We start from the raw sequence: 20,935 nt of genomic DNA on the forward strand, positions 1-20,935 counted from the left end.
AGATGGCACAGCCTACCGTGTGCGGCTGCCACAGCTGTGACAGCGATGGGCTCGCCCTCACTGGCTCTCAGTCACTTGTGCTGCGGCCACACTGTGAGACCATGGGTGTGAGGTAAAACCACGCTACCAGCGCTTGGTCACATCGGCCCCGAGGTCAGATCCTTCTACTCTGTTGAATTCTACTCTGTTGATGACAACACTTGTCTACTCGCTGGAGCCGAGCAGGAGGGCCCAGCGCACAACCCCTGGTCAACTCTCACCCTCCACACCCCGTAGTAGCGTAGTAGTACTGTGTGACTCTGTCATGTCTGTCTCTCTCAAAAACAGCCTACCGTGTGCGGCTGCCACAGCTGTCACAGCGATGGGCTCGCCCTCACTGGCCCTCAGTCACTTGTGCTGCGGCTTGTGTGAGCGACACTGCTCGGCGACTGCCGGCACACTGTGAGACCATGGGTGTGAGGTAAAAACACGCTACCAGCGCTTGGTTAAAGCCCCGTACATCAGCCCTGGAGGTCAGAGATCCTTATCTACTCTGTTGATGACAACACTTGTCTACTCGCTGGAGCCGAGCAGGAGGGCCCAGCGCACAACCCCTGGCTAACTCCCACCCTCGCTCCACACCCCGTAAAGTACGATAAATAAATAAATAAAGTCAATCCATTTTTTTCTGAGCTTAGCCTTTTTTTCTACAACTACAACTACAACACCGCCGCCCGCTCCAGCACCGCTGCAGCCTCCTCCTGCCCGAGCCTCACCGCCAGTCCGTGAGCCGTGTGACCGTGCGCGTCGCGCGCCTCAAGGTCGGCCCCGCTCTGCACCAGCATCCGCACGGCGCGCGCGTGCCCGCCGGCCGCCGCCACGTGGAGCGGCGTGTTGCCTCCGCTCGCCACCGCGTCGACGGTGGCGCCGCCACCCAGCAGCGCCTATTGCAATCGCGTCTCGCACTCATCGCACCCACGTCGCGAGCCCGGCGGCGCCACCACCTCCCGAAGAGGGCCTCGAGAGCGTCGCAGTGGCCGAGCCCGGCGGCGAAGTGAAGTGGCGTCGCGCCGCTCGCCACCGCCACAGCGTCCACCTCTGCGCCGTCTCGGAGGAGCCGCGCCACCGCCGCCGCGGCTCCGCTCTGCGCAGCGGCGTGCAGCGGCGTGAAGGGCTCCGTCTCGTCAATGACCATCGTGACGCCGACTGTGTCCGCGGCGTAGTTGAGGGTCGCGTGGTGCTGCTGGTCCGGTACCCACAGGAGCTCCCCCTCGCGCTGCGTGCACTGCCACACGTGCGGCTCCCAGCCGTCCGGCAGCGATGCGCCCGACAGGCTCTCCCGCGGCGCCTCGAGCGACTGCCACGCGAAGCTGGCGTTCGGCCGCCGCACGAGCCAGCGCTTGGCGCCTCCGAGCAGCGCGAAGAGCGCCGGCCCATGCGCGTGGAAGGGGCGCCCGTTCGCCCAGCCGCCCGCCGAGAGGAGGAGCCGGCCGGCAGTGCTCGGCCGCTCCTCGCTGTGGCGCGCAAGGACCGTCCTGAAGAAGCTGAGCGACGGCACGTCCGCCGAGAGATCGCGGGCGGCGGGCGCGACCCCCGTGCCTGCAGGAAGGCTCGGTGGAAAGTCGAGAGGGCTGTTCGGGGGCGGCGGTGCACGCGGGCACGAGTCCAGTGCCTCCGAGCGCGAACTCTCCGGACGAGAGATCTACGCCGCCCAGCTCGTCGAACACGTACGCGTCGGCCGGCAGCTGCCCGCTCGCCAGCTCGAGAGAGTACCGGCCGAGGGAGGAGGGCGCGCTCTCTGCTTCGTCGCCGATGAAGCGGCCGCCGCTCAGCGTCACGCTCAGCGGCAACTCACCGTGGTCCCGCACAAGGCGCTCCAGCGGAGGCGCCGCCCATGAGTGAGGGACAGGACGGATCACAACCGGCTCCTCCGCCGCCACGAGCGCCGCCGCCAGCGCCTCCTCGCCGAGTGCCGTGCCGTCTATCACCGCCATGTTGCACTCGGCGGGCGGATCGACGCCGCACCGGCCACAGGCGCGAGGGCAGCGGCCATGGACCGTGCCCGAGAGGCCGAATGGCGGCGGGTTCCAAATCTCGGCGAACTGACTCGAGCAGAGGTCGAGCTCAGCGAGGGACGAGCAGCCAACGGTCTCGGATGGACAGCCGTCGACCGAGCAAGGCCACGGGCCTTCGTCGACGCACCGGGTATCAGCCGTCGCGCCGGTGGCCGAGGAGAGGAGAAGGAGCATCGGCGCAGTGCGTGCAGTTCGTGGCAAGCCAAACCTGTGACCTCGATCCAGTCGACGAATCGCCCGAGTCAATCCCTAAACAAGAAAACGCGCCTGGACCAGAGACCGTTACGGAAAAGCATGCGCGACGCTGCCTCTTTGCACCGCTCGCTCACGGCTGCGGGAGACATGGCCGCCGATGCGGCTCGCACTCGCTCGGCGGGCCTCCGTCCCACAGCCGCCCGGGCGTGCCACGGGTCTGCCTGGCGCTGCGCTGCTCGCACGCTGCACTGCACAAAGCTGCGACAACAAGGGGAGGCTCCTGAGCTTGAGCGTTGAGCAGTGCAGCTGCGGGCGCTCGTGGGCGGCTGTGCAGTGGTGAGAGTGCCTGATTGGAGGCGAGCTGGTGCTGCGCCAGGGTGCGCAGCATGCGCTCTTGCTCTGTGCTGAGGCATGCTGGCTGGCGCCCAACACAATGCCCTGGATGCATTGCTCCACGCCGTGCTGGCTGGTGCAGTACTGCCAGTGCGCCGACTGGCGCGCAGGGTGCGCGTCGCCGCGCGTGGCACGGGTGGCTCGAGAGGCGCGGCTGTCGTTCAGCCCCGCGGCGCATGTGCGCCGCGGAAGCTGCTCGACAGGCTGCGGGCATCGCTGCGGCAGAAAGCGCCCGCCCTCTGCTTTGCTTTCGCCCGCGTTTTACGACAACTTTCGGTTTATCATAGCCGCCGAACTTTACCTCGCTGTTTCTTTATAGGCGTCTCGCAGCTGCGTATTCTCGTATTATCTTCGAGTAGTTGCGTGGGGGCGGTATGTATTCTCGTATCAGTAGTTAGTGTCGTGTCCACTAGCTCCGAGTAGAGGGGGCGTCCTTGCAGTTAAGGGGAAACCTGGTACGCAGGGCTAACCCTCGGAGAGTATTCTTTAGCTCCGAGTAGAGGGGGCGTTCCGCAGCTAGGGGGACCCACAGCGCGAGGGAAAAATTCCGCCGCTGGGGGAACCCCGGAGCGCAGAACTAACCCTCGGAGACCCGTGTTTACTTTAAGGCCCTTGCCCTGCGAATGCGCGCCCCCCCCCTAGATAGGGGTCAGGGCTCTCTAGCCCGTAGCCCGATCCCGATCATCCGGCCCGCTGGATGCGCTTCTCAGCTCACCGGCCCTGGATGTGAGGTTACTGACTGCACTCCAAGTGCTCCAAGTGCGCCTGCCTCGTTTAAAATCCCTGTGTGTCCTCCCATCCCTCCCTTGGGTTGTCTGTTTTCTTTCTTTTTGTGTGGTGGCGGCGTGCCGTCCTCCCATCCCTCCCTTAGGGGACCCCTAGGCTTAAAAGGGTGGGCCCTGGGGCGCCTGCGGCTTAAACGGCTTAAAACTTGCCATGGCAAGTTTTAAGAGCTGCTGGGCCGCCAATTCCTTAAACGGTCTTAAACGCTTAAACGGTGCGGGAGAGCTCCCGAGGTCGATGGTCCGGGAGGCTCCCGGTAGAGTCCCGGTAGACACGCCGGAGGCCGGGAAGCCGGCTACAGTCAGCTAGCACGCGTCCCCTATGCGAGTATGGCTCCTGCCAGTGCACCAGACTTGCAGATGTGTCTTCAGAGGCGGGTTTGTGCCTAATAACGGCGGCAGTATTGGAGAAAACGGCGCGGAACCCAGCGACGCGTGCCGGCGAGGCCGACTTTCTTAAACGGTCTTAAAAGAGGGACCCCCCGTGCCTGCAATCTCTTAAATGGCAAGTTAAGCCCCCAAACCTCCTCGTTTCTTAAAAGGTCTTAAAAAAATCCGGCCCTCAGAACCCTAGGGGTCCCCTAAGATCCCTCCCTTGGGAGTGCCTGTTTTCTTTCTTTCTTGTGTTTTTTGGCGGCTAGGCCCCCCCCCCCCTCTTCAGCCGGGCTGGTTCTGGACGACGCGCAAGTCCACCCCGAAGGGGAGGCCGCTCGCGCCTTTCCACGAGGCCTTGTCCTTCCCCAGCGCGCCTCGAAAGTCAGTTGCGTCCAGCTGGGCGCTCGTGAACCTCGCGTCAGTCACCTCGGCTCCTCGGAACACGGCGCCCTGCAGTGACGCCCCGCTGAAGTCGGCGAGCACCAGCTGCGCCTCGGAGAAGTCGACGCCGCGCGCGTCCGCGCGCGCCAGCCGCGCCTCGGGCATGTTCGCGCCGCGGAAAGAGACGTTCACCATCGAGGCGTTGGAGAGGTCGCAGGGCCCCTGCAGGTTGACGCCGGCGAAGGACGTGTGTCGGATCGTCGCGTCGCGGAGGCGCACGTCGATCAGCCGCGACGACGAGTCGAGGCGCGTCTCGCTGACCAGAGCGCCGTGCAGCCGCATGTCCTCCATGGCGGCGGCGCGCAGGTCGGCGCCCGTCCACGAAGAGTTGGGAAAGGTGCAGTCCGTGACCTGGGCGCGGCGGAGGTCTGCGCCGTCGAAGACAGAGCGTTCGCCCGACGTCACAAACTTGACGACCGCGCCCACCAGCCTCGCGCCGCGGAAGGAGGCGCCGCTCAGCACCGCCGACGTCAGGTCCGCGCCGGCCAAGTCCGCCCCGCTCAGGTCGGCGCCGGAGAGGTCCGCCCTCGCCAGATTCGCCTTCCGGAGCCGCGCGCGCCGCAAGGAGGCGCCAGCCAGCTTCGCGTCGGTCAGCGTCGCGACGGAGAGGTCAGCGCCGTCCAGCGTCGCTCCGCTCAGGTCCACGCCGTCAAAGGCCGAGGCCTGGAGATCCAGCCCGCGGAAATTGGCTCGGCGCAGGTGACCTGCGCCGGCGCTTGCAGCGCAAGGCCCCGCCAGGTTGCTGCCCGGTCCGGCGACGTGGAGCAGGCAGGGATTCGGCGGTGGCAAGGGCGGCGGGCCCGGTGGAGCGGGCGGCGGAATGGAGGGCGGCGATGGCAGCCGGGGCGGCGGAGGCGGCGGAGGCTGCGGTTCTGGCGGGGAGAGAGGCGGCGGCGGCAAGGGTGGCAGTGGCGGCGGCGACGGCTCGGGCGGCGGCTGTGGGATTGGTGGTGCGGGGATCGCCGCACCGCTGCTCTTGGTGAAGCCGCGAAAGGATGCGACGTGACCGGGCCTACACGTGCGGTATACACATGCGTCAGACGTGGAGATGTGTAGCGGGCAATCGTGAATTCTCTGCCGCTGTGTGTACGCACCGGAGGCGACAGGTATCGAGGCCATTCGGGACGACGTGGCTGATTTCCTCCTTGTGGAGCCTGCAGCGAGTGTAAGGCCCGCTCGATAGCTGAAAGTCAATCGCGACGCACTCGAGCCACTTTGCACACAGCGCCTGGCACTCTGCCTCCTTCACGCTCCAAACCTCATCATACGATCCATAGTTTCCACCCGGGGTCCGGCACGAGCCGCGCTTGCCGCCGGCGAGAGGCCATAGGCGGAGGGCCCAGGCAGGCATGAGCGCGAGGTCTATCAACGGCGGGTGCCGATGCGCGCTTTGAGAGACTTCCGCCTTGGAAGAATTCTTGTGGGGACTCATTAAAAAGAAATTTAAGGCTGCGACTTTAGCAAGATCCCAGAAAGGCACCTCCGCCTCTGGACAGGGGGCCCGAAAGGATTTTCTTCAGGAAAGTGCCCGCCGCACGGCCCCCCCCGGGCCGGGGGTTGACGCCTCCATCGACCTTTGCCACCAATGCTCGTGGCGACGGGGCTCGCGGCCGGTGCCACGACATCCGCAGCGGCGGTGCTGCCGCTGCTGGTCATCTTCGACGACAGCCTCCAGAACCGGTGGCAGCTCGTGACCGGCGGTGCTCACACCGACCTGTCCCCGACGACGCCGCTGCCAGGGCTTGTGAATGGGGTGCCCAGCCGCTGGTCCTCCTGGGAGTCCTCACTGCCCGGCGAGCACTGGCAAGCGCTTGCATATGTGTGAAGTATAGCCGTTCGCCCGTGGCTTCTGCACTAGTGCTCACCTTCTTTCCGCCGCAGCCGGAGGCGTAATGGAACTCCTCTGGGAGGCTCATGTCGCGCTCGGCTGCGGTGGCCGCCACCTCGCTCAGCTTGAGGATGGGTTTTTGCGGCACCCCCCCCTTCGTCATCCCCGAGATGCAGAGCTTTTTCACGAACTCTGGGCAGTACTTCGCCTCGCATCTTAACCAGTCCTCGCCGCAGGGGAACGTTTTGATGATGCACTTCCCGCAGTCGTTGGGAATTGGCGTGGGCACCGGAACCCCGTTTGAATCCACATCCACGCTGAAGCCAGGGTCCACATCCCCCTTCTCCAATGGACAAAAGGAGGGGAACCCCATCGCGTAGCGCGATGCCAGGAGGGCGGGGTTCGGGGACGGATGCACGCTGGTTTTGGGGTTTGGTAATAAAATTCAGGCGCGGTTTTCCGTCGGCGACCAAGAGTTGTTTCTTTCTTTGCGGGCACACCGAATTCGTTACTGTGAAAAACTCACACAGCTTTCCGGGTTGCTTAAAGTGCAACAACAAACCTGGTCACCCTTGTCTGTACGTACGCCTCACTCACTCACGCACAAACGAGGCACGTGTGAAAGGGTAACAAACAGGACTTCCTGATTCAAATGTTTGTTGGTGTCTAAAAATCTCTTTTAAAGTAGCTAGGGGTCAGGGCTCTCTAGCCCGTAGCCCGATACCGATCATCCGGCTCGCTGGGTGCGCTTCTCAGCTCCCCGGCCCTGGATGTGAGGTTAATGACTGCACTCCAAGTACTCCAAGTGCTCCAAGTGAGTATACGGGGCAGGAAGACTGCGAGGCGGCTGCATGCAGCGGCCCGGCGGTCGGTACCGGCGGGCGGCCAGCGAGCGAGGCGGACGCCTGGCGGACGCGTCAGCGCTTAGCGGTCGCGAGCCATTCGAGCGCGTCGGTCGACATGTCATTGGCCCACATCATGGCGCCCCTAGGGCGCCCCTCCCTTTTCTTTTTCTTCCAGCATGTCCAATTCTTTTTCTGTGTTAGTGTAGAGTTAGTGTGCACCTCGATCCTGTACCGTGTTTATTATGACCCCCCCCAATGAACACACCAGTGAGGGTGGGCGAGACGATCGAGGGGTCCCGTACCATGCGGAATCGACCCTATCCAGTGCTCAAGTGCTCAAGTAGAGTTAGTGCCAGTGAGCGCCAGGCCAGTGCGCAGTGTGGTCCCGTGCCTAGTGTTCTGTGTGAAGCGGAGAGAGTTATGTTCGAATTCCTTTTATTCGGCGGATATGTAGCTCTTACGTACATTCCCGTAGGAGGACTACTCTGCTGACATTTTATTGAAGTTGTGCCGGAATTCGTCTTCTCTGTCGCTCAGTTCCGCGCCCTTGTCGTGCCAGTGAGCAGTGTGTGCTGTGAGCACTTGGTCTTGAGCACTTGGCTCTTGGGGTGCAGTCTGTGAGAGTCTTGGAGCACTTGGAGTGCAGTCATCAACCGCACATCCAGGGCCAGGCCCAGGGAGCTGAGAAGCGCACCCAGCGGGCCGGATGATTGGCATCGGGTTGCGGGCAAGAGTCTGAGAGAGCCTTGTTTTAATTCTCCCTGCGAACGGTCGGCCGTCAGTAAGCACATAAATAAATAAATAGAGCAGTCATCTCCAAGAGAGATGGCGACGCACGTGCGCCGCCATTTCCTTGTCGTTAAATTCTTTTGTGCTCACTCGTGCCCGCTCGTTGTCCCGCTCGTTGTTCCCGGCAAAACGCCCATGCTGCACTACTGGGACGTGCTGTGCGTGGCTACGGCGGCGATAGCTCGGCCGCTGCTGTCTCCTTCGCCGCTGAATCGCGCCTCAACCGCAGCCTTGAGGGCTTCGGTCGCCGAGCCGGCGCCGCTGCACCCGCTGCTGGAGGCGGTGTGCTCGGAGGAGCTGCCGTCGGTGCCGAGGCACATTGCGGTCATCATGGACGGCAATAGCCGCTGGGCTGCCGCTCGCGGCCGCCCGACCGCCGAAGGGCACGCTGCGGGCGTCGAGGCGCTGCGGCGTCTCATCGGCGACTGCGCAGCGCTGGGCGCAGTGCGGGAGCTATCGGTGTACGCCTTCTCGCACGAGAATTGGCTGCGGCCGCGCAGCGAGGTGCAGGCGCTGCTGTCGCTGATCGAGAGCGTCCTGCTCGCCGAGGCGCAGCGCAGCGCCTCCCCTCCACTCACTCGCTCACATCGCGCATCTCTCTCCCCTCTCCCACCCACTCGCCCTCTCGCCGCCGCCAGGCGGACGCGCTGCTCGCCACCGGCGTCCAACTCAGCTTCGTCGGCGATCTGACGCGGCTGTCTCCGGTGCCGCAGTGCCTTGCTCGCGTCTCTTCACGCACTGGAGCAGCTCCTCACGTCTCTGGCTGCCGACAGGCGCTGCAGCGCTTGCTGGCCCGTGTGGCGGCGCGACACCCTCCTGCGGAGGCTTGGGAGATGCAGCCGGGATGCAGCCGGGATGCAGCAGGGATGCAGCCGGGATGCAGCAGGGATGCAGCCGGGATGCAGCCGAGATAGCGCGCAGAGGCAGGCGGCTGCATCTCAACTGTCTCGGCTGGTTCTCGGCTGGATCTCGGCTGGAGAAGCCCTCGGCTGAATCTCGGCTAGGTGGGGGAGCGGCTTCGGCTCTGCGTCGCGCTTAGCTACGGCGGCCGGCAGGCGGGCTCGTAGCACCCGATGGATATCTCTCTCTATATCTCTCTCTCCCCCCCCCCTCTCTGTCTTTCTCTCTCTGTCTTTCTCTCTCCCTCCCTCCCTCTCCCTCCCTCCCTCTCCCTCCCTCCCTCCCTCGCCCGCTCACTCGCTCTTCCCCCCCCTCCCCTCCCCTCCCCTCCCTCGCCCACGACGCCCCCTCCCCCGCCGCAGGAGCTCGCGCGGGCGGCCAGGCAGCCCGCCCACTGCCCAGTCGCGCGCGATACGTCTCAGGTCCGCGATACCACGTCCACGACACGTCCACGACACGTCCACGGCACGCCCCCCCGCAGGCAGCTCGCCGAGAGGGCGGTCGCGCGGGAGATCTCGCCGCGCGAGATCGACGAGGCCGCGCTCTCCGCGGCGTTGCGCGAGGCGCCGCACGGCGCGCCGCTCGACCGCCGGCTTGCCGACGACGCGTCCACGACACGTCCGCGACGCCCGTCCGCGACGCGTCCAATAGGCGCGCCCAGCGACCCCGACCTGCTGCTGCGCACGGGCGGGCAGCACCGGCTGAGCAACTTCATGTGGCTGCTCCGTAGATGCGGAAGAAGGGGGCATCCGCCCCGTGAGCGCTCGAGAAGTCTCCTCGTTCAGCGTTCTAATCACCCACCCACCGCATGCCGTACCTTCGCATCCACCCGCACGGCGCCCACTCACGGCCCTCAGGCTGTACCAGTGCGCCTACACCGAGATCGTCGTCCTCGACGGCCTGTGGCCCGACTTCGGGACCGCGGAGCTCGCCGGCGCGTTGCGCGAGTTTGGCCGCCGCCGCCGCACTTTCGGGCGGCGCGACGAGGGGGGCGACCGCGGCGATGGATGAGGCTTGAGGGGCAGCACGTGAGCTCTCTCACTCTGTAAGCGACGATCGAATAATAAATGAAAACGGACACCTGCACTATTGTATGGTTCTGGGTGATGCTCCGATAAACCCTCCGGATCTTCGACAAAAGCAGGACATTTCTTTTTTTCAAAGTGCAAGGTGTGAATATGAGGTTTATGATAGGGCTACTACGACGAACTATGCGGCAATCGACTGGGGCGCAGGGCCCCAGCACATCCCGCGCAGAGACCTCGTAGTAGCCCTCCCCGTAACCGACTTTCCCGACTACCAGCGGAAGCTCTCCCTGACGGATCAGTGTGCCGCGCAGTTCGAGAGAGAGAAAGACAACTACCATCAGACTGCCGAGTGGCTCACCAAATTCGGCATCTTGCGCGTGCACTGGACGCTCGAGTCAATGCACGGCAAAAACATCTGCGATGCGCTGAGCAACCTGCCGTCGAACGCGATCACTGAGGCGATCCGGTCGGGCAATTTCATATTCTCCGGCTCTCGCAACGTCGTCCTCTATCTCGCCAAGGCACGAGCGACCCCGGCTGTCGCGAAGTCGTTCAAGGAGGGCTGGTGGGCGATCGAGCGCATCTTCTACGGCTTCTTTCAGCACTCCAAGTTCACCGCCCTTGCCGTCCCCAAGGCTGATGGCTTTTCAACGGCTCACAGTCACGACGTCCACATGTTCGCGGGGGATTGCAAGGATGCGGCCGCCGCGCGGAAGGATGGTCTCCTGACCACGTACGCTAGTATTGAGCCATGTTATGCTCATCGTGCCGTGCCGTGTAGTGTGCCGTGTGTTGCCGCACGTCACGCGCCCCTCCTGACCCCCGCACCGGCTCCCTGTCACAGGCGCGGTATTCCATGCGCGTGCCCGCCGTGCATCGCTCTTCTTTGGGGGGACTGCGAGATGGTCGCCGTCTTTGGCAGGGTCAAGAAGCAGAAGGCGCCGCGTGCCGCAGGCGAGACGGCCGAGCTGCGGCAGATGGAGTCGCTGGAGGTGTGGGCCGCGTCGCTCAAGGCGAAGCAGCTGGCCGCTGGCCGCGCAGATCGGCGCGAGCAGTCGCTCGAGGGGCTCTACTGGCTGGCGGTGCTCAAGGGGAAGGCGTACACGCTGGCCGAGGACACGGTCGTCAACACCGACACCATCCCCGCGGGCTATCTCGTGGTCAAGGCGCAGTGGCTCAGGCTCGAGCAACGCGAGTGCGAGGGCAAGCTTCGCTCCTACACGCTGCTCGAGGCCGAGACGCTCATCATCGTGAATCACATGGTGCGGCTGGCGGGCTTGCGCTTCTCGCCCGGCCCGGGCGGCCCTGCGGACCGCCAGCTGAGGAGCGCGCGCGAGAAGCTCTATTATATTGGCCTACAGACGCATTACTCGCTCGAGGCGTGCTGCAGTGAAGACCAGTCTTATTGAGTTTGTTTGGAGGTGTCGATTTGTGCAAAAATGTGTGTTAGAGAGCGCCTAGATGGCAAAATTTTCTTCGCCTCCGGCGGGGCCGCTCGCCGCGGGGCTAGAGAGTGACTTTTGTCGATGTTGGCTAGAAGTGCTGCACGTTTTTCAGAATTTCACCCTTCTCTGATCTCTCGAGAGACTCGAGAGACGGGGGTGACGGTGCAGCACACAGGTGTGCCGCAGGACGGCAGAGCCGCGCGGGGTTCTGATTACAGATTAGACAGCTATGTAAAGTGTGTGAAATACTGGTAGAGAACCGACCGCACGCGTCACTGCTGGCTACACCAGCCACCTCTCCAGGCCGCCTCCCCACGCGGCAGCACCGAAGACCTGCGCGCCGCCGCTGCGCCCGGCCGCCGGAAGCCCGAGACGGCCAGCGGCATCGTCGGGTGGCGCAGCGCCTCGAGAGAGATGCCCGTCTCGACGGACGCATTTGAGAGGACGCCTCCGCTGTTGCCTCGCGCCGTGTGGCCGACGCAAGCGCCGCGGTGACGCGCCGCCAGCGGGGGTTGCAGCGCGCGCGCTCGCGAGAGCTCGGCGTGCAAGTAGCGCGGCGGCGCGTCGAGCGGCGCCCGCGTGGCGTGCAGCAGCCGCAGCGAGCCTCGTCCGTCGAGCGACGCAGAGAGCGCCAGCAGTACCGCCGTGCGCCGCGGCGCCTCCCCCTCCGCGGCTGCCTCCGCCTCCGCGGCTGCCTCCGCCTCCGCCGCCGCGGATCCCTCGGCCGGGTCGTGGCACGGCCCGTGGGCAAGGCCGGCATTGGCGGAGGTGTAGGTCAGGCCGGCATTGGCGGACTCGGCGGCGGGAGGAGCGGAGGCCGAGGCGGAGGTGGCCGAGGCGGTGGCGGCGGAGGCGGAGGTCAGGCCGAGGGAAGAGGTGGCGGCTTGCTTTGGGGCGTGCAGCTGCACGTAGACGAGCAGCAGCAGCGCCGCTGCGCCGTCGCCGCCTCCGCCGCCTCCGCCGCCCCGCGCCTCCGCCTCGCCGCCTCCTCGGCCCGTACCCTCTCTGCCGCCCTCTCTGCCGCCCTCTCTGCCGCCCTCTCTGCCGCCCTCTCTGCCGCCCTCTCTGCCGCCCTCTCTGCCGCCGGGCCTCGCCGCGTCTTCGTGCGCCGCTGCGGGGAGAAGAGCGTAGTCTGCGACGCGCAGGTGTGACAGCCGTAGCTGCCCAAGCAGCGCCGGCAGCCACGCCTCGAGGTCGAAGCGAGAGCAAGCCACGTCCCGCCGCCCCCGCGCCCCGGCGTCGGCGAAGTAGGAGTGGGGCGGCAGCGGAGCTCGCCAGCAGCCGCGCGCGGGCGGGTGGCTCTGGCGGAGGGCGGAGGGCTCGTCCTCCTCGGCGAGGAGGGATGCGCCAGGGGCGGCTGCGGCGGAGGCGTTGGCGTCGGCGGAGGTGGCGGAGCAGGAGCACGAGGAGGAAGGGGAGGTGGGGAGGCGGATCAGGCACACACCGTCGCCCGTCGCCCAGAGGAGCACGTTGGAGGCAGGCAGGTGGAGCAGCGACCACGAGGCGGGCAGGAAGGGGCCGTGTGCCTCGCAGCTCGCCACGAAGCGCTCGAGGCGCAGCACGCACCGCCGCGCGCCCCTCCCTCCCGGCGGCGGCGCGGCTTCCGAGGGAGCAGCAGCAGCAGCAGCAGCAGTGGTGCCACGGATCACACAGAGGCGCTCAAATCGGCGCGAGCCGAGCTCTGCCTCGGTCGCGTCCGGGCTGGCCAGCGCCTCGGAGGCGTGAAAGACCAGCGCTGCGGCAGCGCCTATGCTCACACATTCCAATGCTGAAGACGCGCCGTTCACGCAATGGCGCGAGTGACCGATGCGGCGGGCTGCACCCGTTCCCGCCTCGAAGCAGGAGAAGCGCATCTCAGACGCGCCCGCCCGCGACACGAAGAGCGGAGCCTCGAGCAGCAGCGAGAGCGGTTGGCCAGGACGGAAGGCCCAGACCTGCCCCCAGATGCCGTCCCTCATGGCGGCCGCGGATGTTGTGAGGTTCTCGTGCTTGGTGGCAGAAGCGGCGTCGGCGGCGCCATGCGAATAGGAGATTAGTCGCTCGCCGTCGCCGCTGAAACCGAGCAGGACACAACCCAGCACGGCGCAGGCGGCATCCGCAATCACCGGCGAAGTGCGCGAGGGTGGGCAGCAGCGCAGGAGTGGCGTGCCGTCCGGCACGACAGGCTTTCCGGAGAGCTCGCGGTCGAGGAGGCGACGAGGAAGGGACGAGAGGCAACGAGGTGGCATGCACTTACAGGAGAGTCGCAGTGAGGTACAGCGATACTCGTATGAGGGGTGGTCCTCCTGGCGTGGAGGCGGGGTTGTGCGTTTATGTGAAGGCGGCCGCACCAGCAGCGACTGTTCCAAAAAGAATTTTCTCGAGATTCTCGACCGGGTTTTTCTTTTCTTTCTTTTTACTAGGCACGGGACTGTGGCGCGCACTGGCACTGATACAAAAGAAGTTCACCACGAAACTTCCTCGCACAACAGTGGGCGCGGGACTGGAGTGCACTAACACAGGTACACCAAAAAAAGAATTTCTTCTCCATGGAAAGAATCAGCCACGTGTTCGCCGTGAAACCGTAACGCCACCGAGGGCGGGCATATATGCGCTTGCGCGTTCTCCTTGGGATGCAACCATGATTCGAGCCGCGAGTCCGCCGCGCCGCAGCCTGCGCGCGCCCGCCGCAGTGCTGGCGGTGCTCGCGAGTGCGGCCGTGTGCTGGTCCGCCCTTCATCGCGCCTCCCCGGACCATCTGCAGCAGCACTGGTTGCCTCCTCACTGGCCTGGCGATCAGGAGTCGCGGTTTGACGAGCCAAAGCCCCACGAGAGACGATCTACGCTCGAGGGAGTTAGCGAAAGTCGGTAGTCGCACGGGCAGAGGGGAGACCGAGGCCTCCGGCAGTCCCATGCCTAGTAAAAAGAAAAAATGAGGAAGCGAGCAAGGGAGGGATGGGAGGACGGCAAGCCGCCACACTATTGGAACCGCGAAAATTCTTTTTGTCTCAGCACGCCGTAGTTCCCTCTCCAAGCACGCCGCACCGGTGATTTGTGAGCTCGCACCGACAGCACCATGCATTGGTGGGACAACCGCGGGACCGATTTCCCCGCGCCGGCAGAAACTCTCTCGCCGCCGATGCCGCCGATACCGCCGCCGCCGATGCCGCCGGTTCCTCCTGTGCGCAATTTTGCTGAGGAGACGCACGTTGTCGAAGAGGTTAGCGACGAACGCTACGAGCCGCCTGACTGGGCTGCGTTCAATCACCAGTACTACGAGCCCATGGTACCCGAGCCTGGCTGGACCTGGTACCACGCCGAGCCCAGCCTCGCAGAGCCTGAATGGTTCCTGCTGGGTGAGTCTCGCTCTTCACCGAAGGCGCTGGGTGGCTCAGCTCTTCTCCTCGCAGTCGCAACCTTGGCTCTGATGGCACCCCTCGTCCGGCAAGCGTGGCGCCGCGTGAAGGCACCAGCTGCACCCGCGGAAATGGTGTGACGGGCGGATCGCTCGCCCCCGGGTCGCGACGCTCCGTGTCCCCGTGGGTGTGTGTCACCGTGTGAGGGGTGTCGGTGTGTCCCCAGCGTGCCACGAACCGCACGCCGTCGGCTCGCGGAGGAGCATGTGTTAGCGCGGATCAGACGTGATTTGGTTTTATTTACGTGTAGACATCGGCGACCATGCCCGAAAAGATACACGCGGGCACGGCGGCAGTCGGCAGAGAGAGACCGCGCGCCAGAGGCAGAGCGAAATTGCGGGTGTGCGCTCTCCTCTCTCATGCGTGAACGGGAAGCGGATGGGCGCAGCACGCGCGTCGAGGCCCTCAGCCCTCTCGCCGTACCGCGGAACTTGGCTTGGTGCGCCTCTAGTACCGTCCGCCACCGCCGTACCCGCCACCGCCGTAGCCGCCGCCGCCGCCGCCGTACCCGCCTATCCGAATCGCAAGGCGTGTCGAGGACAAGCACGACACCAACGCCAATCCGTCGCTCGCCTCCTCCGCCGCCGTAGCCTCCGCCGCCGTAGCCGCCGCCGCCGTAGCCGCCGCCGCCGCCGCCGTAGCCTCCGCCGCCGTAGCCTCCGCCGCCGTAGCCTCCGCCGCCTCCCATCCCTCCGCCTTCGGGGCGCGCCTAGCGGGAAGGTTCGCAGAAGGTTCGGGGAGGGCTCCGTGTGTCCCTAGAGCCCAGTCTGACAGCGCTGCGCCTCGTGGAAGCCGCCCTTGACCTGGACTAGACTAGACTAGACTGGACTATACTAACTGCTGTCTAGACTGCCCTCGCCTCGTGGAAGCCGCCCTTGACCTGGACCGCGCGGTCCTTGCCTGCGGAGGGCGAAGGGGTGGGGTGGGGTGGGGAGGGGGGGGGGGGGGAGTGGCGAGAGGAGAGGGGAGGGGGGGGCGCTCGCTCTCGCGCGCCCTTTTGGTCGTCCCACTGCTTGACATATCTCCCCATATCTCCCCATATCTCCCCAGATCTCGCGCGCCCTTTTGGTCGTCCCACTGCTTGACATATCTCCCCATATCTCCCCATATCTCCCCAGATCTCGCGCGCCCTTTTGGTCGTCCCACTGCTTGACAAAGTGGACGGTGGCGCCCTGCGCGAGCGCGTTGCCATCCTCGATCTGCGAGTGGTGGCAGAAGAGGTCCTCCCCGCCCTCGTCCGGCTGGATGAAGCCGAACCTGCCACAGGGCGCCGCACCGCACCTCAGGGCCGCCCTGCGAGGCCCTGCGAGGCGCTGCGAGGCGCGCTGCGCTAGGCTCCGCTGGCGGCGCTCGGCAGGAAGAGAGGGAGGAGAGAGGCGGCAGCGGTTGGGGAGGGGTCTGGCGCGGGAGGACGCTCACCCGCGCTCGTTCCAACGCATCACTTTTCCAGAGAACATCCCGGCAGGAGGAGGACCGCTCACGCCGCCAGCGACGGGCGCAGGGGGGTCGTTGGGCCTGCCGCCGCCGCCGTAGCCGCCGCCGCCGTAGCCGCCTTGGCGCAGGAGGCGGGAGGGAGGGCGTCGGAGGGGTGGCCCGGGAGTGCTGGCTTGCTGGCGAAGGGGCGCTCGCAGTGGCCGCAGGCGGGAGGGCGGCAGCGGGAGGGCGGCAGTGAGGGAGGGCGGCAGAGAGGGAGGGGAGGGCGGCAGGCGGGCGGCGGAGGGGCGTGGTGCGAGGAGGGGGAGGGGCGGAGCCGAGGCGCGGCGAGGGGGGGGGGGGGGGGGGGCCCAAGTAAACCGAAGGGTTTTTGGAGGCCCCCCCTTTTGCCCCCCAAAATGGTGGGGGTCCCAGGGGTTTTTTTTAAAGCCGCCCGTCACCTCCTCGGCGCGCTCCTTGCCCTTGCGGTCGTCGTACCGCTTGACAAATTTGACCTGCGGGGGGAGGGGGGAGGGGCGGGTAGGGGCGGGAGGGGGAGGGGGGCGGGGGTGGGGGACAGGGCTGGGGGAAGGGTATGGGGAGGGGAGCAGCGCAGCCGGGGCGGCCGCCTTGGTGCCCTCGAGGAGCTTCTTGCCGTCGAGGATGGAGGAGAAATGGCAAAAGATGTCCTCGCCGCCGTCGTCCGGCTTGATGAACCCGAACCCCTTCTCGTTCCACCGCAGGGCGGTGCCAGTCTCCTTGCCGTCTCCGCCACGGTCGGCGCGCGGGGAGCGCGAGCGGTCCCTCTGGCCGCCGCCGCCGTAATCGGCGCCGCCGCCGTAGCTGCCGCCGCCGCCGCCGTAGCCGCCGCCGCCGCCGCCGCCCCCGCCGAAGCTGCCGTAGCTGTCACCGCCGTACGACATGATGCCTGCGTGCGGGACAGGATGTAGGGAATGAGGCGGCCAGAGATGAACGGCGGGCCACAGGAGAGCCCTACATGGGCGCGTGGCGGAGGGCGGCGCACGGCATGGGTTGGCCAGAGCGGCTGCGGGGACGGGGATCGGGAGGGAGGCTGTGCGTGCTGCTTGCTGCGCACTCACCCTCTCGTGCCTGGGCCTGAGTGACAGCGGCGGCAGTTTTCTTTATTTTGTATACCGAGTCGTCATCATCTGTCCGGCGTCCACCCATACCGGGTTGGTGTCCAGTCCGAGCCTGGCTGTTCTTCACCTTTCTACCTACCTACCTAGTCGGTGTGCCCGGTGCCGCAGGCGGTGCCCGCAGGTCGGACCTGGGCCCGGTGCCGAACCTGTCGGAGCCTTGGAAAAGGACCTCTAGGTTTTAAAGCATAAAGGACCGCTTGACTGAGACTGTTCTTCACCTTTCTACCTTTCCGAACCTGAAGGACCGCCCCCCCCCAAGCCCAACCCCCCCCCCCGCCCTGCTCCTTACAACATCGATGAGACGCGCAACACAACTGCGGCCCCATTGTCTTAAATTAATTGAGGCTGAGGCGATGCGGGCACGAAAAAGGACCCATCCGGCCGGAGGATGGGATTCAGCGCGTGGTCGGCCTCCACCGCAGCGACGGCGTCGCCGAGCGCGCGTCTCAGCCGCGCCGCCTCGGCGTCGGCGCGTCGCTCGAACCGGTCACCAAAAGTTCCTGGCTCAAGCGGGACCGGCAGACTGCACCTGTTGCCCCGCTTGACGGCGAGCAGGGCTGGCAGCCGCCTGTGCAGCCACGGCGCGCGTCTAACACTCGTCTACGGTCGCGGCTATGCCAAAAGCGAATGGGCAGCCGCCTCGCCGCGCGCAAGCACGAAGGGCCCTGCTGCCGCACCGGAGCGTCCGTCGGCGTGCACCGCCGCAGCGCGTGCGGCGCGCTCCCGCAGCGGACGTGGTCCTATCGCGATCCGACCGGGTTTCGCGCTGGCCGTGCCGAGGTGGTGCTTTACTCCCGGGAGAGAGAGGTGCCAGCTGCTCGGTCACGAACTGCACCTCGAGGCCCCTACGTCGCAAACCGCTCACTCACGCTCGACTTCTCCTCTCTCGGCCTCATCTCGGCCACGTCTCGGCTAGGTCTCGCCACGCCAGCATCACGAGCTCCGAGGAGGAGCAGCCTGGCGCAGGGAAGCAGCGGCGGCGCCAACCGGGGAACTGCACCGAGTCATACGCGAGCAGCGCCTGTTCAGAGCTCGAGGATGGGAACGGCGCCTCCACTCGGCCGAGTGCTCACGCGCTTAGCGGTGCCGGGAAGCAGCCGCGCCGCTGCGGACGAGCCTCCCGCCAGCAGCGCACCTCCGCCGCGTCCTCCTCCGCCTCGGTCAGGTTACGGAGCAGCCGGTGGAAGGAGCGAAAGTCTCCCGAGACGAGCGCCGCGTGCATGTGCTTTGAGCGGGCGTGGCCGAATGTCTGCGGACTCGCGAGAAGCGTCCGGCCAACCTATGCGCAGCACGTCTGGCTTCGGAGCGTCTCTGAGGCGCCTCGGGAAGTGTCTAGCGCCTCCACAGTGATGCCCGAGCCCGGCATCATGTGAAACCACATTGGCGAGCGGGAAGGGCGGACATCATCGCCACCTCTTGCGCCGGAATAGGCGCAGTGCGTTACCTCGACGGACGACCCGCTGGGAGCAAACGGCAGGTCGCCAGGCTGGTGTACCCAGAGCGCCGTCTGCTGGTGCTGGATCGCGCCGTCGCCGAAATAGAGCGCGTTTGGCGGATGGCGCGAGGAGGAAGCGTGGCAGGCGACGGCGCCGTTGAGCGAGAGTCGGGCGCGCTCGGAAAGGAGAGAGGGCCACACCACACGCAGGTTGGCAGGCACGCGGCCGGCACTGCCATACAGCGCAGCACTATAGGACGAGTTGAGCTCCGCGGCAAAGGCGCGGGGCCAGGGCGACCTACGCGACACTGGCACACCCATGGCGGCCGTGCTTCTTGTCCCAATTATTGCGGCGCCATGCTTGTTGACGTTGGCGGCATCGCCAGCCAGGGTCGCCTCGAGAACCTTTGTGCGGTCATAACTCAGCGCCCGAAATAGGTGGTGCGATTGTGCGTCAGGTGGTCAGGAAAGGGGAAAGGCGTGCCGGCGGGCGGAAGGCGCCCTGGAAGGTGGCAGAGGCACAGCACAGACCCCCCCCCTTCCGTGGGTGCATGTGCAACAACCATGACAACAACAAAACATGACAACAACATGCGCATGTGCATGTGCATGTCATGTTCATGTCATGTTCATGTTCATGTTCATGTTCATGTTCATGTCATGTACATGTTCATGTTCATGTCATGTTCATGTCATGTTCATGTTCATGTTCATGTTCATGTTCATGTCCATGTTCATGTTCATGTTCATGTTCATGTTCATGTTCATGTTCATGTTCGTGTTCATGTTCATGTTCATGTTCGTGTTCATGTTCATGTTCATGTTCATGTTCATGTTCATGTTCATGTTCATGTTCATGTTCATGTTCATGTTCATGTTCGTGTTCATGTTCATGTTCATGTTCATGTCATGTGCAGTGCATGCATACATGTGGGAGTGCCCCCGAGTTCATTTTGAGAGTGCATGTAGCAGGAGCACCCAGCCACTGCAGCTAGTGAAAATAATTTGTACGGCCCTAAACGCATGACACGGGTCACTAGACACTAGTCACTACAGCCAGACTACAGCGAGGATAGACGACGGAGCGCAGCCCCCGGCCCCCGCAGACCTAACGATGCACTCCTCCCACAAGCACAACGAGTGTGTCTCCTCTTTCCTACGCACTCACACACCTGCCTGTCCCCTCCCTTCCCTCGCATCTCCTCCAGCCGCTCCGGGAGCGGCTCGTGCCCCATGATGGCGACCCACTTTTTCAGCACATGGTGCTCTGCCCCGTGACGCGGGTTGTCCTGCGCCGCGCGCGAGGACCCTGCACGGCGGCGGCAGCCTGCTCAAAGCTGACGTAGCGCAGCCCCCTCAAGCCGAGCGTCTCCGTCACTTTCGAGTGGACGATATCCGTCGGCCCCGGCCTGAACCACTCCGAGAAGTGCACGATCAGCCACACTTCGTCCAGCCCGGCGCACCTCTCGCGCAGATGCATTGGTCCTTTGGCTTGTCGCGCGTCAATGTCGGCGGTCAACTTGTTTTTTTGCCCGGCCGCGCGCAGCGCTAATCGGGCGTCCTTTGCTCCTCCGCGAGAGCTATATGGGTGGGGTCAACTTGTTTTTTTACTTGTTTGGCGCGTTCATTCAAAACAAAAAAATCTATCGCCAACAAGGAAGAAGAAAAACACGACGCTTCCTGCCGCGACGAGAAGCTCTTCACGCGCGCTCCTGCGCGCTGCGCGCTCCTGCGCCCTCTCTGCACGAGCTCAGCGGCTCCGGGCTCTGTTGCTGTGAGCCCCGGACCCTCCTTGCGAAGCACACTCGCCGTGTGAACGTCCGTGCTCTGCTAGCTCGGATCAACGTCGGCCAATGAGTCGGCTGAGGAGCACGACGCTTCGGAGGAGCCGCTTGGCCGGCGCAAAGGTCATGGCAGCTTGCGGCCAGCACGTCGGCCGACGAGGCGGCCACGACTTCGCGGACTCAGCTGGCTTCGTCCACAAGCTGCTGCTGCGGGAAGAGAACGAGCGTGTCCGCCGGCTGCTGCTCGAGCCGTCCAGCGACCTCCGCCATGCACTGCGTGCCGAGATGGCGGGCGCGCTGCCCGAGTCGGACGAGGGTCACTCCGGCGAGGCGGGTGGCTGGGAGTACTACTCGCGCACGCCGGCGCGTCGCGACTTGCCTCTCATATGCCGTCGCCCGATGGGCGGCGCCAGCTTTCAGGAGCAAGTGCTGCTGGACCTCAGTGCTCTCGCGGACTCGCATGGGTACGCGGCGGTGGGCGCCTTTGCAGGCAGCCCCGACGGTCGCCGCTTCGCATACACGCTCGACCTCGAGGGAAGCGAGGAGTGGAGGCTCGTGATTGCAGAAGCGGCCTCCGACGGCGGCCACGACAGCGGTCTGATCGGCAGCAGCGGTCTGATCGGCAGCATCGGCCGCTGGCTCGTCGGCGGGTGGCAGAGCAGCGGCCCGCCGC

The 20,935-nt window shown here is 65.4% G+C and overlaps 5 protein-coding genes across 5 annotated transcripts; 1 reads left to right on the forward strand and 4 right to left on the reverse strand.

The window, feature by feature from the left end:
- Nucleotides 1-698: 698 nt before the first annotated feature.
- EMIHUDRAFT_102924 (hypothetical protein) lies at nucleotides 699-2,228 on the reverse strand (the record flags this gene model as incomplete). Its single annotated transcript, XM_005768705.1, has 3 exons — nucleotides 699-923; nucleotides 1,061-1,578; nucleotides 1,835-2,228. The coding sequence occupies 3 exons, from the start codon at nucleotides 2,226-2,228 to the stop codon at nucleotides 699-701; spliced, it is 1,137 nt and encodes a 378-aa protein (XP_005768762.1).
- Nucleotides 2,229-4,081: 1,853 nt separating this feature from the next.
- On the reverse strand, nucleotides 4,082-5,591 carry EMIHUDRAFT_210696 (hypothetical protein; the record flags this gene model as incomplete). The annotated part of the gene is made up of 3 exons (XM_005768706.1): nucleotides 4,082-4,944; nucleotides 5,209-5,252; nucleotides 5,335-5,591. The coding sequence occupies 3 exons, from the start codon at nucleotides 5,589-5,591 to the stop codon at nucleotides 4,082-4,084; spliced, it is 1,164 nt and encodes a 387-aa protein (XP_005768763.1).
- A 2,441-nt stretch (nucleotides 5,592-8,032) lies between these two features.
- On the forward strand, nucleotides 8,033-9,613 carry EMIHUDRAFT_310916 (hypothetical protein; the record flags this gene model as incomplete). The annotated part of the gene is made up of 5 exons (XM_005768707.1): nucleotides 8,033-8,236; nucleotides 8,341-8,414; nucleotides 9,084-9,220; nucleotides 9,254-9,317; nucleotides 9,460-9,613. 5 exons carry the CDS (start codon nucleotides 8,033-8,035, stop codon nucleotides 9,611-9,613), a joined length of 633 nt encoding a protein of 210 aa, XP_005768764.1.
- A 1,674-nt stretch (nucleotides 9,614-11,287) lies between these two features.
- On the reverse strand, nucleotides 11,288-14,136 carry EMIHUDRAFT_210700 (hypothetical protein; the record flags this gene model as incomplete). The annotated part of the gene is made up of 9 exons (XM_005768708.1): nucleotides 11,288-11,302; nucleotides 11,450-11,679; nucleotides 12,727-12,822; nucleotides 12,898-13,252; nucleotides 13,449-13,485; nucleotides 13,638-13,728; nucleotides 13,810-13,843; nucleotides 13,948-13,970; nucleotides 14,121-14,136. The coding sequence occupies 9 exons, from the start codon at nucleotides 14,134-14,136 to the stop codon at nucleotides 11,288-11,290; spliced, it is 897 nt and encodes a 298-aa protein (XP_005768765.1).
- A 572-nt stretch (nucleotides 14,137-14,708) lies between these two features.
- Nucleotides 14,709-17,006, reverse strand: EMIHUDRAFT_436571 (hypothetical protein). Its single transcript, XM_005768709.1, has 8 exons — nucleotides 16,984-17,006; nucleotides 16,513-16,811; nucleotides 16,287-16,398; nucleotides 15,890-16,022; nucleotides 15,600-15,727; nucleotides 15,330-15,370; nucleotides 15,044-15,179; nucleotides 14,709-14,982 (listed from the first exon to the last, which is right to left on the reverse strand). The coding sequence occupies exons 2-8, from the start codon at nucleotides 16,804-16,806 to the stop codon at nucleotides 14,918-14,920; spliced, it is 909 nt and encodes a 302-aa protein (XP_005768766.1). The 5' UTR covers nucleotides 16,807-16,811; nucleotides 16,984-17,006; the 3' UTR covers nucleotides 14,709-14,917.
- Between the last annotated feature and the right edge of the window lie 3,929 nt (nucleotides 17,007-20,935).

The sequence above is a fragment of the Emiliania huxleyi genome (genome assembly GCF_000372725.1).
Source record: "Emiliania huxleyi CCMP1516 unplaced genomic scaffold EMIHUscaffold_45, whole genome shotgun sequence".
Lineage (NCBI taxonomy): Eukaryota > Haptophyta > Isochrysidales > Noelaerhabdaceae > Emiliania > Emiliania huxleyi.